This window comes from Phoxinus phoxinus, assembly GCF_949152265.1.
Source record: "Phoxinus phoxinus genome assembly, chromosome: 14".
Classification (NCBI taxonomy): domain Eukaryota; kingdom Metazoa; phylum Chordata; class Actinopteri; order Cypriniformes; family Leuciscidae; genus Phoxinus; species Phoxinus phoxinus.
Window position 1 is genome coordinate 33,041,236 of NC_136889.1, and position 18,842 is coordinate 33,060,077.

General features: G+C 39.3%; 2 protein-coding genes across 8 annotated transcripts; both read left to right on the plus strand.

Moving 5' to 3' along the window:
• The first annotated feature begins 7,696 nt into the window (after positions 1-7,696).
• On the plus strand, positions 7,697-13,960 carry LOC307010961 (zona pellucida sperm-binding protein 3-like). Of its 3 annotated transcripts, none has more exons than XM_079636124.1 (9): positions 7,697-8,352; positions 8,863-8,981; positions 9,055-9,158; positions 9,242-9,419; positions 9,557-9,674; positions 9,756-9,841; positions 9,923-10,014; positions 10,087-10,206; positions 13,403-13,960. In XM_079636124.1, the coding sequence occupies exons 1-8, from the start codon at positions 7,807-7,809 to the stop codon at positions 10,155-10,157; spliced, it is 1,314 nt and encodes a 437-aa protein (XP_079492250.1). In that variant the 5' UTR covers positions 7,697-7,806; the 3' UTR covers positions 10,158-10,206; positions 13,403-13,960. The 3 variants fall into 3 exon arrangements, with proteins under 3 accessions (XP_079492250.1, XP_079492252.1, XP_079492251.1); XM_079636126.1 differs by having other exon boundaries at positions 7,754-8,352; positions 9,759-9,841; positions 13,403-13,628; XM_079636125.1 differs by lacking the exon at positions 13,403-13,960 and having other exon boundaries at positions 7,754-8,352; positions 9,759-9,841; positions 10,087-10,664.
• Positions 13,961-14,876: 916 nt separating this feature from the next.
• Positions 14,877-17,228, plus strand: LOC307010964 (zona pellucida sperm-binding protein 3-like). Of its 5 annotated transcripts, XM_079636132.1 has the most exons (9): positions 14,912-15,006; positions 15,081-15,476; positions 15,910-16,028; positions 16,106-16,209; positions 16,296-16,473; positions 16,611-16,725; positions 16,806-16,891; positions 17,012-17,074; positions 17,142-17,228. In XM_079636132.1, exons 2-6 carry the CDS (start codon positions 15,249-15,251, stop codon positions 16,690-16,692), a joined length of 711 nt encoding a protein of 236 aa, XP_079492258.1. In that variant the 5' UTR covers positions 14,912-15,006; positions 15,081-15,248; the 3' UTR covers positions 16,693-16,725; positions 16,806-16,891; positions 17,012-17,074; positions 17,142-17,228. The 5 variants fall into 5 exon arrangements, with proteins under 5 accessions (XP_079492259.1, XP_079492258.1, XP_079492257.1 ...); XM_079636133.1 differs by having other exon boundaries at positions 14,877-15,476; positions 16,809-16,891; positions 17,142-17,227; XM_079636131.1 differs by having other exon boundaries at positions 14,912-15,476.
• Positions 17,229-18,842: the final 1,614 nt, after the last annotated feature.

An 18,842-nucleotide genomic window follows, 5' to 3' on the forward strand; every position in this document is an offset into this window, starting at 1 on the left:
CATTGGTTATCCTTTTGATCTTTTATTCAAAATAATTGCTAAAATTCAACCTTTCATTGAAGTAAAATAATTGAAAGTGGGGGGTAAATCAGGTGTGGGGTGAGGGTGTTGAGTTACATTCAAGCTATTTTAAGGCATGAATAAAAAATTTTCAAGGAAAAAATAAACGTTTAAATATGTAATTTTGTTAATCAAAGATGATTTTAAGGGATACAATTATTGACTACAGGGGGACTTTAAATCATCCTGTTCCACTAGATACACAAGTATATCAGCAGGCATGTCCATGGTACCTGCAGTCTCCAGTAAATGAAAAAGGTGCTTGTCTTGCTTAATACAAACATAATTTTTTTTTAATTGTGTCTTTTGTTACATAGGGACTACTGAACAGACATTTCTAAGTTTATTTTAAAATGCAAAGTGCTTGAAATGAAAATGTGTAAATAAAGCTCTGTAAACTTACATTTTTGCTAAACTAAAAGTGTGTCCCATTGGGTAATCAAAAGTTGTACACACACTTGTGGTCTTCAAACCCACATGGACCAAAGACCAGAAATATGGTAGGTCATGTAAGTAGTAGTGATGTTACGTATGACACTGAAGCTTCGATGTGCGTATCGCGTATACGACGCAATTTCTAGTGAAGCCCCGTATCGGGGTGTGTATTGCTTTCCCAGAGTCACGTGATCGATGACAAATGAAGCCTCACTTTCTGTCCAATCACGTGCGCGCTTCGCTTTGGGTGTCAGAAGGCTCGAACCCGTTGTTGGTTCAGTCTGGTTCATGGGTTTGTGAGGAGAGTGCTGCACTTTGGAAGTTCATCAATACATTACATTTAAATAACCAAAACTATTTATTATTTTTTGTAGTTGTTGTGTCTTTTTGTTTTTGTAAAATCTTTGCACTTTTGGTGTTTTCTTTTAGGTAATTTGGTGATGGTATTTGGGGTTAGGGTGGACTTAGGGGAGGGTGTTGGTGTTTGGTGAAGGGTTTGTATTTAGAGCAATGGCAACAGCCAAAAATAGGAAGACTTCCCCTATCTGGGAATATTTTGAGTTCATAGCTTCTAATGTATTTATGCATTTCTAAAAAGGAATAATAACAAATAAATATTTATTTATTTATTTATTATTATTTTATTTTTTATTATTGTATTTTATAATTTTTGACCGTTGATGTGTCTTATATTCAGTCAATCTACATGTACAGTCACTCCCAATCAAATTTTTTTTCTCCTCACACTTCTGAGGTGGAAACCTTTGGCTTCTGTTGGACAGTGTGTAGACCAGCACAAACAAAGCTCAAATGCCACTTTTGATGCGATCGTAGAAGTGGATAAATACCTTACAGAGACAAACATACAAAGAGCTGAAGATCCACTTGAATACTGGAGAATGCAGAAACATGTCTACCCCCATCTATATACATTGGCATTTCAGAATAATTGAAAACTTCATCACCTTTCTGTCATACAGTTACATAAGCACTATCACTGCCAAGTGTCATAGGTAAGCTACATTTAATAACAGATGATCCTATCACACAATGTCCATTCAGTGTGTGTGTGTGTGTGTGTGGAGAGAAAGAGAGAGAGATAGAGAGAGAGAGAGAGAGAGAGAGAGAGAGAGAGAATTGAATTTGAAAACACATTTTATTACAATCAAAAATAAAACATTATTTCATTACATCATTCTACATTAAGATGAAAAACAAACAAACACATACACAAAACACACTTTATACTGCTATTCATAAATAACACCATAAAAATACTCCTTTACTGCAACCAAATAGCAAAAATTAATGCCCCTTCATGAACAGAACAAAAAACCTCTCCACTACACCATTTCATTTCAAACAATGACAAATCATTCATAGCCTTGAAAAAATTAAAATCTGTAATTATTCTTGACTTGATTAGATTTGAAAAAACCATCAATACATCTTGTCCAGAAATGTTTTCGATCTTATTCTTCCTACTCACATAAATTGCCATTTTTGATTGGCCCAAAACAAAATTTAACAATTGACACACAGAGGCCTTTCTCTTTACATATTTAAAACCACAAATAAACATTTGCATAGAAAAATCCTCATTAAAAGCCTTAAAAAAAGACTCTACAACAATAAATAATGGTCTCAATCTATCACAATACATAAATGCATGAAACACGGTTTCTCTCTGGGAGCAAAAAGGACAATCAGAGTTAATCTCTGGGTTTATTACAGAAACAAAAGCATTCACAGCTATAACCCCATGTAAGATTCTCCACTGCATGTCACCCGCTCTCTTAGGTAACGGTGGCTTATATAGTGCTCTCCATTGTGGTCTAAAATCTCTATTAAGCCCAATGACATTACGCCACGGTGTATCACTCCTGTTATGTAAAACTTTTCTGTTAAAAACTTTCACACAATTTTTATACACATCTTTCACATTAAATGAATCATGACTGAAAACTACATCTTTCTTTTCCAAGAAAGGACCTTCACACTCATCCATTTTAGGTGACAGGATTAAAATAGGGAAAGAGTCTTCCTCCTTTGGTTTTATGAAACCTCTGCAAAAGTCTTTGATGGTTTTCAACTCCTCTCCTTCAAGAACTGACCTCCACTTCATTAAAAGTTGATGAACCAACCTCAAAGATTTAAATCCCAACTTTTCCGCTGTCTTCTCAATATTGTCCAAATCCGGTCCCGCAATGTTCACTAAATGTCCCAGTGTTGTAATTCCTGCTTTAATTAATAGCCCAGTGTTTGCAGGAAAATAAGAACTGCTCACTACATTTTCAAAACGGGTTCCATAAATCAGTGGTTCTTGAAGTAACCAAAACAAACTTGAATTTTGTCCAATACTAACATCAAACAAATTCCATACTTTAAAAATGTTCTGATAAAAAATTGGTGCCTTCACTGTATTCATCTTTTGGGGGTCCATCAAAAAAAGAGACTTGTCAAGACCTAAACCTCCCAAGCCCTTCAAAATCTCACAAGCAACAACCTTCCAATTTGCAATGGATGATCCATATAAAAGTCGATGTATAAAACGCATTCGAAAAGCTGCAACTCTACTTTGTACATTTATCAGACCCTGCCCCCCTTCATCCTTAGATAAAAACAGTACACTTTGGGATACCCAGTGTAACTTTTCCCAAAAAAAATCAATTAAAACCTTCTGAATATCAGAGAGTAAAGACAGAGGAGGGTCTACACATGCTAAACGATGCCACAAAGTAGAAGCTACAAGGTTGTTAATAATTAAAGTGCGTCCCCTGTACGACATCTTTGGAATCAACCACTTCCATTTACTTAATCTTCCTTTTACTTTTTCAAAGGCATCATCCCAGTTTTTTTTTACAGTAGAATCATCTCCCAGAAATACACCCAGATATTTAAAACCTCCCGTAGACCAGCTTAAGTTGTTTGGGAGTTTTGGTGCACCCTGTAACCAGTGTCCAACCAAAATCGCTTCACTTTTGGCCCAATTTACCTTAGCTGAAGAGATTTCTTTAAAATCATTTAAAATATTTACCACTGTATCAATGTCCTTCTGGTCACTAATTAAGACCACTACATCATCAGCATAAGCTGATAGTGAAACAGTTTTACCCGAAAAAGGTAAACTTAAACCATTTATGTTTTCTCTAACATTGCATAAAAGAGGTTCTATTGCAATAGAGTATAACATACCGGACAAAGGACAACCTTGTCTTACACCTCTTTCCACTTTAAAAGGAGCACATAAGCCACCGTTAACCTTAAGAATACTTTCAATATTATTATATAAAACCTTAATTTTTCCCACAAAATCTTTAGTAAAACCAAAAGCCTCTAGAGTTTTTAAAAGATATAGGTGTTCAACCCTATCGAAGGCCTTCTCCTGATCTAAAGAGATTAGGCCAACATCAAACTCTTTCATTTTAGTCAAGTCAAAAATATCACGGATGAACGATATATTATCAAAAATAGACCTCTCCGGGATACAATATGTTTGGTCAGAGGGAATCACTTGCTCTAAAACCCTTGCAAGTCTATTCGCAAGGGCTCTAGAAAGTATCTTATAGTCACTACACAACACTGACACTGGTCTCCAACATTTAATTTCTGTGAGGTCTCCTTTTTTTGGTAGAAGGGTAAGAACAGCTCTACGACAGCTCAAGGGCAAATTACCATTTGTAAAACTGTCATTTAAAACCTCAAGCAAGTCTTCCCCCACCACAGACCAGAAAGCTTTAAAAAACTCAACCGGAAGACCATCTATACCTGGGGCCTTCCCAAGTGCCATACTCTGAAGTGCTTTTTCCAGCTCTTCCAGACGTAGCTCACCACTAAGATCCCTATTAGACTCAATAGAAACTTGAGGTAATTTTTAAAAAAAAGAATGATTTATGTTTTGTTCTTCTTTTAGCTCACTTTTATATAAATCTTTATAAAAACTAGAAATTCTTTTGCGAATTTCATTAACATCAGTCAACATTCTCCCAGAGTCAGATCGCAATGAATGAAAAAACCTTTTTTGACCATTTTTTTTCTCCAGGCCAAAAAAAAACTTAGATGGCACATCCATTTGGTCCACGTTTTGAAAACGTGACCTAATCTCAGCCCCTTTTGCTTTCGTCTCCAATAAATCATTCAACTTGGATTTTTTCTCTGAAATACCCCTCATAAAAGTCCAGTCTCCATTAGATTCTAACTGCTCTTGCAATTGTACAATTTCCATCTCTAAAACTTTCATGGACCTATCTATATTTGCAGTAACATTTTTTGTGTACTGTTGACTTAACTGTTTAATTTGGGCTTTTCCATAGTCCCACCACTGTTGTAATGAGCTAAAAGTTGACTTTGAGTCTCTAAAATCCTTCCAAAAAAATTCAAAAATATCTTTAAAATCTTTATCATTTAAAAGAGCATTATTAAAGTGCCAATATGCACTCTGTGGTTTTACAAAGCTCAAAAAAATAGAACATTGAACCATACAGTGGTCAGAGAAAGAAACTGGGAAAATACAACAACTTCTAAAAACATTACTCTGATGACTATAACAATATAGCCTGTCTAACCTTGCCAAAGACACAGTCTTATCTCGAACATGAGTCCATGTATATTGTCTACTATCCCGGTGAAAAATCCTCCATATGTCACTAAGTTCATGTGTGTTAATAAGTTGTATAAGCCTTTTACGTGACAACATGTGAGGTTCAAGGTGATTTCTATCTATGTTTTTTCGGTACAATTGAAATCACCACCAAGAATTAAAATATCATCATTATTACACTTTTGTAAAGCCAAGCATAAGGAGTCTAAAAAAACTATTCTATCTGTAGTTGCAGTAGGAGCATATACACACATAAAAACAAAAACTTGATTCTCAACAACAACTCTAATTTTTAAAATTCTTCCTTTAATAATCTCATCCACTTCGTAAGAAACAGGTGTGAATTTTTTTGCGAAAAGAACAGCAACTCCAGCGCTAAGTGAATTATTATGACTCAAAACGGAAAGCCCGTCCCATTCCATGGCCCAATTTACTTCATTTTGTACGTCGCTATGGGTCTCTTGAAGTAACACAACATCAAAATGTTTTTGTTTTACCAACTCATAAATCTCCGCCCTTTTTTTGCTATCCCTTGCACCATTCACATTCAGGGATGCAATATTGATGTTACTCATGCTTGATAATATAAACGACAACAATAAGCCCCATATAAGCATTACAGCAGGGACCATGGAATCCAACAGTTTAAACACCCTCATTGCTGCCTACTTCTATGCCAATTTTCCTCACCATTTTTTTCAGTCGGTACACCTCTCTATTAGTAAAACACCCCTCACTCATTAAACTCCGCGATCTTTCCACAAATAACTGAGCATTCGGGAAATGATTTTCAATATTTACATTCCGCTTATTTTTTGTAATTATCAGAAATTGTTTAATGTCTTGAACACCATAACCCTGAATACGATAGTCCGACTGAGAATAAACACTACTGGAATCAGATGAATCTTCATCACTTTCATCTTCCTCTCCATTTGACCCCTCAGTTATCCCTGCTTTTTTCACCATCATTAGGCTATTATCACTTTTCATCTTTCTTTTCAAAGGCACTTTAAATGACTGAGAATCCACTGCTTCTGTAAGAGATACATCAGAAACCACTTCAGATGATTTTATATCACCTTCAGTGCTTCTATTCTGTATTTCACCCTCCACCAATACAGCCATTTCTTCCATTGGTTCTTCAGACCCAGAAGGTCTAGACTCTACAGTCTCAGACACACTGTTATCAACAGCCACATCCACTTCTGACTCTTTTTCAGCAACCTTTGAAACATTCAAAACAGCCCTGGAACCCTCTGTTTCCACCAATGATGCAGATGTCTGTGGTCTAACCTCTTCATTTGTTCCACCTTTATCTGGGCATGTACGCACCAAATGTCCTACTCTACCACATCCAAAACATCTCATTTTATCAGTAGTAGCATAAATCAAGTAATCAAAATCATCCATTCGAAAATTAAAAGACACCTCAAGTTCAGCATTATCCTTTAGTACCATATATGCATATCTCCTAAAGGAAACAACATGCTTCAAGAGTGGATTAACATTTCCAAGTGGAATCTTTTTAATTGGTGAAACCATTTTTCCATAACGAGACAGCATGTTTACTAAAAACTCGTCCTTTACGAAAGGTGGCACATTTGACAAAGTCACTCTTTTTGACGGCACTGAAAGCGAAAGCACGACCGTAAAAGCATCATTTATCACTAAACCACGCTCCACTAATTCATTGGCTTTTTCCACAGAGCTCATAAACATTACTATGGCATTATTCATTCTAGAAGCCGACAACACGGAATCATAGCCTACCACTTTTCCTGCCGCTAAACAAACCTCCTCTATACCCAACGCGGACGCAACTTTCACTCCATTGCGCCGCGTGAGGGACTCAAAAACTCCTGAAGCGGCGCCCGCCATATTCCGAACCCCGGAAAACGGCGCGCCGCACAAAAGTCAACAAACCTTTACTTTACAAACTAGACTGTACTAACCATTTCTAGTAAAGAAAAGATATAGAAAAGTTTGAAAAAACACACCTGCACACTCGCTCTCACAGCCACGCTCAACTCGCTCAGCCACATCCGCACATGCGCACACACACAGAGAGAGAGAGAGAGAGAGAGAGAGAGAGAGAGAGAGAGAGAGAGAGAGAGAGAGAGAGAGAGAGAGAGAGAGAGAGAGAGAGAGAGGGAGAGAGAGGGAGTATGGCCTACATTAGATCTTATTGAATCAATCATAAGCTCATTTTATATTTTATTGTCACACACTTTAGTTGGTAAAATAATTTATTTAATGGACAAATCAAACACAAACGTGTAAGGCTTTTATTTGTACACATAACATTGAAATCATGGAGCGTGTTGTGGTTGCTTCATCTGACAGAGCTTCTTACAAAGGCTTCTGGCTGCTTTGTTTTAAATAAACACCAGATGGCGCTGTTCTCGACACTCTCGGAGCTTTGAATCTTTTCCCGGAACAGTCAGGGGAAAGCCTCATTGCTTCATGAGGCTTCATTTACCCATCCCTAGTAAGTAGACAAGTGTTCAAGTACAATGATGGCAAGTGTGGGTATTTGGACAGGCGCATAAAAAGGGGCAGAGTGGTGCGTCCTTAAAATGCATTCACTCTACAGGTCCAGAGGACAATCAAGGATAATCAATTAAGGTAAAAGGGGTGGAGCCACCTTACCTCAAAGCTGTACAAAATGACAAAGCCAAGTGCTGGTGTTTGTGTCAAAATTAGCTAGAATGGGGTTCCTGAAAGTTGTCTTAGTGGTGGTTGTGATCGTTGCATTTGATCTGCCTGATGTCTTGGGAAGTTTGAGGTACAGTCATAGTCCAAGAAGCATGGGGCCAAAATCCGATCCAGCTTCCAGAAGTCCGGCTCTTTCTCCTCTAGGGCTCTGGAACCCTTTGCAAGTGGCTTCTCAGTTTCAGAATCCTTTGGGTCCTGACCCCAAAAGCCTTGCGCAGGAGCCTTTTGGCCTTCAGGAGAAGCAGCTGTTGCAGGGTCCAGTGAAGCCTTTGGATTGGAGGTATCCCATCGTTCCCGAGGTGCAGAGTGAGATGGCGGTGGACTTCCAGTTGAGGCAACCCGTGACTCCCAGCAGCGTAGCGGTTCAATGTGGCGAGAACCGGGTTCTCGTAGAGGTCCAGCAGGACTTTTTCAGCAATGGTCAGTTGATCCAGCCAACTGGTCTGTCTTTAGGTGGATGTCCTGTTGTTGGTCAGGATCCTGGGTCAAGAGTGCTCATCTTTGAATATGAATTACAGGACTGCAACAGTGTGCTGATGGTAAGAACAGATACATCTTAATGGGTTCTTTGAAAAGGTCCTCTGCCACAACACGGAAAGTCGGTTCACTTGGTTTTACAATGCTAGGGCAGCTAAGACCAATTTTTATCTATTTGACTGGGTAAATCCTGAGTTTTCAAGCTACTTGCATTTAAATAACCCTTCAAACCAACATCTGATGTAAACTATCTCATTAATGGACTGAAAGGAGCTTAAGAAACAAGAACAAATCTTGGGCCTTAACCGCATTAAAGCTAGTTTTAACCCTGGAACAGCTAAAGGTTTAATCCTTAATGCATGTCTCCAAAACATTGACTATCTCTGGCAACACCGGAGCTTCTGAGGGCAGCTGTGGTGATGTGAAGAATTTACTAATTGGGGATTTGCTCTTTAGGAATTCCAACATATTGCACAGTGCACCTTCTCCCATTCATAGCAATATGAGTGCATGGTCTTGGTTTATGTAAAGTCTTTGGGATGACCCTCTTGTTAACCAAAATCTTTTTACAGATGAATGAGGATGAGCTTGTCTACACCTTCTCTCTTACCTACACCCCTGAGGCGCTTGCAGGTACTCCGATTACCCGGGCCGATGGTGCAATTGTTGGTGTTCAATGCCATTATCAAAGGTAGGGGATCTCTTCGACTGCACTTTCTCGTACAACTGGGAGACTATTTAATGGGTACTTTCATGAACCGCAGGCTCCAAAATGTAAGCAGTGATGCCCTGAGGCCAACATGGGTCCCGTATGCCTCAACAGAGGCTGGTGAAGAAGTCTTGCTGTTCTCCCTGAAGATCATGATGGGTTGGTACATGTTTTTTATTTCAATAAAATAAACCTTTACCCTTGCTATTGTGGCTGTGCCTAAAATGTGTTTTTGTTTGTAGATGATTGGTTCTATCAGAGGCCTTCATACACCTATTTCCTGGGTGGTGTTATTAACATCGAGGCATCTGTGATTCAGTACAATCATGTTCCTCTGCGTGTGTTTGTGGACAGCTGTGTGGCCACTCAAGTACCTGATGTGAACTCTCTTCCGAGATATTCCTTCATTGAGAATCACGGGTAAGGTCATGGCCCTTGATGCGGTAGGACTTAAGTTGCCTTTTGTAACCACTTTGTCACAGAGACATGGGTAAGGTCTAGTTGCTTGATGCTCTACAGTTGACATTCATGAGTTGCTCTTTGTGATTTGTCGTCAGGTGCTTTGTGGATGCCAAAACTACAGCTTCCAGCTCCCGCTTCATGCCTCGGTCCCAGGTTGACAAGATCCAGTTCCAGCTAGAGGCGTTTATGTTCCAGGAGGGCAACAGTCCATCTGTATGTACTACGAATATCATGAGTTAACCTGACTTCTCCTCCCATCTGCTTTGGTTTTGTGACTTGTCTGTCATCCCTTAGCAGATCTACATAACATGTATTCTGAAGGCAACTCTTGCTTCTGCACCCAGTGACGCTCAGCGCAAATCCTGTTCCTTTGCAAATGGGTACGTGAGTTTTTCTGGGGGCGGAGGTTAAGTTGACTTTTTTCATGGTGGAGGCTCCATGTCGTTTTTTTGTTTTTGCAGGTGGTTTGCTGCTGATGGAAACGACCAAGTTTGTGGTTGCTGTGACTCAACATGTGGTCCTGATGGGGACTTTGCTGCTTCTCCCTATGGAGGTTGGTAGCGTTTGCTCTTTCTAAGGTTGCTTTTTATTCAAGTCTCTAACATGGCTTTTTTCTCCTCTCTAGGCACTCAGTGGGAAGGCAAGGTCTCACTTGGTCCTGTAATGGTTCAAGGTCAAAAGAGAGGTCCTCAATAAAACTGTTAAATCATTCCTTGGTTGTACCTGACTTGTCATTTTGCTGCAGGTCTGGTTCAACTACTTTTGGCTTTGGAAAATGTGCCCTATTCTTGCCAATGTGATGAAACTGATAGTTGCCCTGTACTTCAAGTCCCATGTAGCATGCAACCATAGGGTTCCTGAAGTTATTAACTTGGTTTCTCCATAGGGAGTTTTAAATTAATCTTTTATAGACTGCTGGTGAAAGCTCAATGTTATGCTTTTAAAGCAATTGGTTTGTTCCAATAGGTTTAGCAGAAGAATTCCTGGTGAAAATAATTACCACTAATGAGGGATATAGCGCTATAATTTTTTACTACTGTACACCCAAAGCGCTTCAATCATCCAATCCACTTTATTTCTATAGCACATTTCATAAACAGAAGGTTTCCAAAGTGCTTCACAGAAGGTTCAACATACAGATCAATTTACATACAATAAAAACAAATTTACGAATTAAGAACATCTAAATCCTAAAATACAATGAAACAAAGCAATAAAAGAAATCAGAGGACCACACGACTCACACGGAGTTAAAAGCCAAGGAATAAAAATGTGTCTTTAGACGAGACTTAAAACCTCAACTGTCGAAGCAGTTCTAACATGGAGAGGCAGAGCGTTCCAAAGTTTTGGTCCCGCCACAGAAAAGGCCCTGTCCCCCCGAGTTTTGAGTCTTGTCTTGGGAACCGCAAGTTGGAACTGGCCCTCCGACCTCAATGACTTCGCTGGTGTATAAATTTGAATGAGATCCGCAATATATGTTGGTGCCAGTCCATTTACAGCTTTAAAAACAAACAATAAAATCTTAAAATCAATCCTAAAACGTACAGGAAGCCAATGCAATGAGGCAAGAATTGGAGTTATGTGTGTGCGCTTTTTGGTTCCTGTTAAAAGAAGTGCTGCAGAATTTTGGACTAACTCTAAGCGAGAAAGTGCGTTCTGATTTATACCGGTATAGAGTGCATTACGGTAGTCTAATCGAGAAGAAATAAAAGCATGTGTGGCTTTTTCAAAAATATTAAAAGGCAAAAACGGTTTAACTTTAGCTAAAAGGCGAAGATGATAAAAGCTAGATTTCACCACTGCATTTATTTGTTTATCAAATTTAAAATCACTATCTATTTTAACCCCCAGATTAGTTATAACAGGATGCACAAAGTCATTTAGGTGGCCCAAATCTATCGCGGGGTTTATGGGGCCAAAATGCATGATCTCGGTTTTACTCTCATTTAGTTTTAAAAAGTTTTGTGCTAACCATGCTTTGACATCGTTTAAACAGTCAAGTAAAGGTGTCAGGGAGCTGCCTTCATGCTTTCTGATTGGCAAATAAATTTGGCAGTCATCAGCGTACAAATGATAGGAGATGCCATGTTTTTGAAAAATTTGTCCTAGTGGAAGGAGGTAAATTGTAAAAAGAATAGGACCAAGAATTGATCCCTGAGGGACCCCACAGTTGAGAGGCACAGTTGATGAGGTAAAGTCGCCCGTTTTAACAGAGTAGCATCTCCCGAATAAATAAGACTGAAACCATTTTAGGGCGGTCCCCCTGACTCCCACACAATTTTCCATGCGTGATAAAAGAATTGTGTGATCAACTGTGTCAAAAGCAGCAGTGAGATCTAAAAGCATTAAAATGGCTGAATCACCAGAATCTGTCATTAAAAACAGGTCATTTAAAACCTTTAAAAGCGTCGACTCAGTGCTATGGAATGCTTTAAAACCTGACTGAAAAATATCTAAAGTGCCATGTGCTTCCAAAAAAGACTGTAGCTGCATCACTACACATTTTTCCAAAATTTTTGATAAAAAAGGAAGTTTTGAAATCGGGCGATAATTTGAAACATTCGTGGAATCAAGTCCAGCTTTCTTAATTATTGGCTCAATCACTGCTTTTTTACAAAATGCAGGCACGACTCCAGAAGACAAACTACTATTTATGATTTCTTCAACATGTGAACCAACCGTTTCCCACACATCCTTAAAAAGGCGTGCAGGAACAGGGTCCATAGGGGATGTGGAAGGTTTAATTTGAGACACGATCTTTGTAAGAGATGGCAGTGAAACTAGCTCAAACTGACAGAAAATACCAGAGCAATGCATGTTTAATGGAAAATTTAGAAAAGAAGGTGATATATTGGCTCTGATATTTGAAACCTTACTATTAAAAAATTCCAAAAATGCCTCACATATATCAGGTGAAAATTCAATAGAAGTGGATTGTGGAGGGTTCAATACAGACCCAATGACTTTAAAAAGAACACGTGGATTATTGGCATTTTGAGAAATTAATTCTGAAAAATATTGTGTTTGTTTAACTTTAACAATTTTTTGATATTTTCTCCAACTCTCCTGTAAAATCTGATAAAACACCTGAAGCCCATCCTTTTTCCACCGGCGCTCTGCCCTTCTACACTCTCGTCTGGCTGCGCGTGTGGCTTCACAGTGCCATGTCTCAGACTTTGGTCTAGGGCGCATAGCTCTTATTGGAGCTACAGTGTCCAAGACCTCAGAACAGGTGGACAAAAAAACAGTACTAAGTTGCTCTGTATCTGCGGCAGCAGAGTCGCCGTTTGCACGCACATGGGTAGCAAAAAGAGAAGAAAAACACAAGGAAGTGTCGGGCTTCAGAGTGCGGCCATAACGCACGGGAGCGGGTGTTTTAACTAGCTCGTCAAAAACAAAATCAAACATGACAGGACAGTGATCAGAAAAAATGGCATCAGACACTAATACATTATCAATTGGCAACCCATAGGACAGTACAAGATCCAGTAAATGCCCATGTATTTGTGTGGATCCTGCAACATGTTGGGTTAAATTAAAACCATCAATCAAATCTAAAAACTCTTTCGCCAGCCTTTGAAGGGCAACAGACATGTACATTAAAATCACCAACAATTAAAATCTTATCATAATTCGTCCTTACAACTGCAATAAACTCTGAAAAGTCCTTTATAAAGTCATGATTATGCTTTGGCGGCCGGTATATCATATCAGGGGATATCTTCTCAACCACCACCACCTTGCATGTAACGTGACACCTTGCCTCATTTAGTATATGCGACTCTATGAATGTGCAAATGAGCCCCACCTCCACTTACAGCAGCTCAGATCCACTTGTTGACGATCACACATTGATCTAATGGGTTACTTGATCTGGGAATGGCTTCTTTACGAAGGAATTTTGAAATGATCAGTTGCTCCAATTTCTTTGTCACTCACAGCAAGCTCAAGTCTGAGCCGTACAATGCCAGGGACAGTGATACCAGGGAACAGGCCCTGCATTCAAGCTACTTCCCGACTTTAACGTCCAAACATCAGAGTTCCAGAATTCCTGCGTAAATTTTTTTTTCTCTAAGCTTCAAGTCCCCTTGTGGTGAAAATCAAGCTTTTACTGTTTGTTTATGTGGGATTGTTTTTAATGCTTCAAGACAAACCATATGTAAATTCGTAACTCAATTTAATAAAAAAATTATACAGGGACCAGATGACATCCGATGAACCCTGCTCACTTAAACATTTACACGAGTCTCTGTACATGAACATTGTAAACTGAAGCAAACACCTGGGAAATGGGCACAAAGGTGCGTGACTGTTCACATCTCTCTGTTTAGATCAGTGTGCTCAATGTGCCTTATTGTCTTTTGTATCTAAGGACTATGTTGTGTTGTAAAAAATCAAAAAGACATTCTTTAAATCTCTCATTTGTTTATAGTTCCCTCAGTCTCACCTGATAGGGCCATTATGGGAGGGTCTTTGTCTTCCCAGGTGTGATACACATCAATATTTATGATGATTCATGCCTCCTTGCAGAGAGCTTTCTTACACAAAACATCTTATAAATTTTGAATCAATATATTATTTAATGTGAATGAGTGGGCAGAATGATTTTCACATCATTTTGAAACAAAAACTCTAGACTACGTGATACAATTTTCAAAAGTCTTGTGAACAAACACTGCATTGGTTATCCTTTTGATATTTTATTCAAAATGATTGCTAAAATTCAACCTTTCATTGAAGTAAAATAATTGAAAGTGGGGGGTAAATCAGGTGTGGGGTGAGGGTGTTGAGTTACATTCAAGCTATTTTAAGGCATGAATAATTTTTTTTCAAGGAAAAAATAAACGTTTAAATATGTAATTTTGTTGATCAAAGATGATTTTAAGGGATACAATTATTGACTAAAGGGGGACTTTAAATCATCCTGTTCCACTAGATACACAAGTATATCAGCAGGCATGTCCATGGTACCTGCAGTCTCCAGTAAATGAAAAAGGTGCTCGTCTTGCTTAATACAAACATCAATTTTTTTTAATTGTGTCTTTTGTTACATAGGGACTACTGAACAGACATTTCTAAGTTTATTTTAAAATGCAAAGTGCTTGAAATGAAAATGTGTAAATAAAGCTCTGTAAACTTACATTTTTTGCTAAACTAAAAGTGTGTCCCATTGGGTAATCAAAAGTTGTACACACACTTGTGGTCTTCAAACCCACATGGACCAAAGACCAGAAATATGGTAGGTCATGTAAGTAGACAAGTGTTCAAGTACAACGATGGCAAGTGTGGGTATTTGGACAGGCGCATAAAAAGGGGCAGAGTGGTGCGTCCTTAAAATGCATTCACTCTACAGGTCCAGAGGAGAATCAAGGATAATCAATTAAGGTAAAAGGGGTGGAGCCACCTTACCTCAAAGCTGTACAAAATGGCAAAGCCAAGTGCTGGTGTTTGTGTCAAAATTAGCTAGAATGGGGTTCCTGAAAATTGTCTTAGTGGTGGTTGTGATTGTTGCATTTGATCTGCCTGATGTCTTGGGAAGATTGAGGTACAGTCATAGTCCAAGAAGCATGGGGCCAAAATCCGATCCAGCTTTCAGAAGTCCGGCCCTTTCTCTTCTAGGGCTCTGGAACCCTTTGCAAGTGGCTTCTCAGTTTCAGAATTCTTTTGGGTCCTGACTCCAAAAGCCTTGCGCAGGAGCCTTTTGGCCTTCAGGAGAAGCAGCTGTTGCAGGGTCCAGTGAAGCCTTTGGATTGGAGGTATCCCATCGTTCCCGAGGTGCAGAGTGAGATGGCGGTGGACTTCCAGTTGAGGCAACCCGTGACTCCCAGCAGCGTAGCGGTTCAATGTGACGAGAAGCGGGTTCTCGTAGAGGTCCAGCAGGACTTTTTCAGCAATGGTCAGTTGATTCAGCCAACTGGTCTGTCTTTAGGTGGATGTCCTGTTGTTGGTCAGGATCCTGGGTCAAGAGTGCTCATCTTTGAATATGAATTACAGGACTGCAACAGTGTGCTGATGGTAAGAACAGATACATCTTAATGGGTTCTTTGAAAAGGTCCTCTGCCACAACACGGAAAGTCAGTTCACTTGTTTTTTAATGCCAGGGCAGCTAAGACCAATTTTTATCTATTTGACTGAGTAAATCCTGAGTTTTCAAGCTACTTGCATTTAAATAACACTTCAAACCAACATCTGATGTAAACTATCCCATAAATGGTCTGAAAGGAGCTTAAAAAAACAAGAACAAATATTGGGCCTTAACAGCATTAAAGCAAAATGTTTAATCCTTAGTGCATGTCTCCAAAACATTGACTATCTCTGGCAACACTGGAGCTTCTGAGGGCAGCTGTTGTGATGTGATTTTACTAATTGGGGATTTGCTCTTTAGGAATTTCTTTGTGTATGTAAAGTCTTTGGGATGACCCTCTTGGTAACCACAATCTTTTTACAGATGAATGAGGATGAGCTTGTCTACACCTTCTCTCTTACCTACACCCCTGAGGCGCTCGCAGATACTCCGATTACCCGGACCGATGGTGCAATTGTTGGTGTTCAATGCCATTATCAAAGGTAGTGGATCTCTGTGACTTTGTGCACTTTCTTGTACAACCGGGAGACCATTTAATGGGTACTTTCATGAATCGCAGACTCCAAAATGTAAGCAGTGATGCCTTGAGGCCAACATGGGTCCCGTATGCCTCAACAGAGGCTGGTGAAGAAGTCTTGCTTTTCTCCCTGAAGATCATGATGGGTTGGTACATGTTTTTATTTCAATAAAATAAACCTTTACCCTTGCTATTGTGGCTGTGCTTAAAATGTGAATATTTTTGTTTTTAGATGATTGGTTCTATCAGAGGCCTTCATACACCTATTTTCTGGGTGGCGTTATTAACGTTGAGGCATCTGTGAAGCAGTACAATCATGTTCCTCTGCGTGTGTTTGTGGACAGCTGTGTGGCCACTCAAGTACCTGATGTGAACTCTCTTCCGAGATATTCCTTCATTGAGAATCACGGGTAAGGTCATGGCCCTTGATGGGGTAGGACGGTTTAAGTTGCCTTTTGTAACCACTTTGTCACAGAGACATGGGTAAGGTCTAGTTGCTTGATGCTCTACAGTTGACATTCATGAGTTCTTTGTGATTTGTCGTCAGGTGCTTTGTGGATGCCAAAACTACAGCTTCCAGCTCCGCTTCATGCCTCGGTCCCAGGTTGACAAGATCCAGTTCCAGCTAGAGGCGTTTGTTCCAGGAGGGCAACAGTCCTTCTGTATGTACTATGAATATCATGAGTTAACTGACTTCTCCTCCCATCTGCTTTGGTTTTGTGACTTGTCTGTCATCCCTTAGCAGATCTACATAACATGTATTCTGAAGGCAACTATTGCTTCTGCACCCAGTGACGCTCAGCGCAAATCCTGTTCCTTTGCTAATGGGTACGTGAGGTGTTTTTTGGGGGCGGAGGTTAAGCTGACTTTTGTCATGTTAAAGGCTTCATGTCGTTTTTTTTTTCTTTTTTTTTTTCTGGTGGTTTGCTGCTGATGGAAACGACCAAGTTTGTGGTTGCTGTTATTCAACATGTGGTCCTGATCGGGACTTTGCTGCTTCTCCCTATGGAGGTTGGTAGCGTTTGCTCTTTCTAAGGTTGTTTTTTATTCAAGTGTCTAACTTTGCTCTTTTCTCTAGGCACTCAGTGGGAAGGCAAGGCCTCACTTGGTCCTGTAATGGTTCAAGGGCAAAAGAGAGGTCCTCAATAAAACCGTTAAATCATTCCTTGGTTGTACCTGACTTGTCATTTTGCTGCATGTCTGGTTAAAATACTTTTGGCCTTGAAAAAAGTGCCCTTTTCTTGCCAATATGGTAAACCTGATAGTCGCCCTGTACTTCAAGTCCCATATAGCATTCAACCATAGGGTTCGTGAAGTTATCAACTTAGTTTCTCCATAGGGTGTTTAAAATGATCAACCTTTTAAAGACCACCAGTGAAAGCTCAAGGTTATGCGTTTGAAGCAAAAATTTTTTTCCAATTTAACAAAAGAATTCCTGGTGAAAATCATTACCACTGAGGCATTTATGTAGCGCTTTCATTTGTACAACTGTACACCCAAAGCGCTTAACAATCATATCAGGGGATATTCCCTCAACCACTACCAATGTGCAGCATCCACTTGAATGTAACTTGACACCTTGTCTCATTTAGTATACGTGATTCAATGAATGTGCAAATGAGCCCCGCCTCCACTCACAGCAGCTCAGGGATCCACTTGTTGACAATCACACTGATCTAATTGGTTTCATGGTAGTTTGACATCATTTTCAAACCATGTTAGACTGTCTTTGGTTCACTGCAGTTTTAAGAAAATACTCGGCAATGGTTTAAGTTCTGAATTTGCACATGGTTTCTTAAAGCATATTAAAAACACCTTAGATGCATACAACATTTAAAGTTTGATTTTCACCACAAGGGGACTTGAAGTGCAGAAGGAATGGTATCTTTACGAAGGAATTTTGAAATGATTAGTTGCTCCATTTGCTTTGTCACTCACAGCAAGCTCAAGTCTATGAGTCATACAATGCCAGGGAAAGTGACATCATGGGACAGGGCCTGCATTCAAGCTTTTGCCTTTTCTATTAAAAGTTTTAGAAAAAGTTGTTCTAAACCAACTCACACCATAATTGTAAACAACATTTTAGATCCTTTTCAGTCTTCGTTTAAAGCCAAATATAGTACTGAATCTGCCTTAGAGTGACCAATGATATCTTGATATCAGTCGACGCTGAAAACTGTGCAGTCCTCGTTTTGTTAGACCTAAGCGCAGCCTTTGACAATGTGGACCATTCTATTATGTTGCAGAGATTAAAACATGAGGTCGGCATCCATGAAAATGCATTACAGTGGTTCAAGTCGTATCTTTTAAATAGGAGTTTGTCTGTTGAAATTGGAGAATTTTCTTCATACTTTGTACCAATAACATGTGGGGTGTCCCAGGGCTCCATTTTGGGTCCAGTTCTTTTCTCTCTTTACATGCTACCTCTGCACCGGATTTTCGAACATTACAAGATCAACTATCACATCTATGCAGATGATACTCAACTCTATTTACCATTAGATTTTGGGAATGAATCTGTCTCGTCCTTGTTAGCATGTTTGAAGGATCTCAGAGTTTGGATGGACAAAAACTTCCTTCAATTAAATGAAAAGAAAACAGAGGTTATCCTGTTTGGCTCTAAAACTCAAATCGACAAATACAGTGTTTCATTAAGTAATTCGCAGTTAAAAGTTAACTCTCATGTTAGAAATCTTGGGGTCATTTTTGACTATGAGATGAATTTTGATAAACAAATAAACTCTGTAAGTCAAGTCAAGTCAAGTCATCTTTATTTATA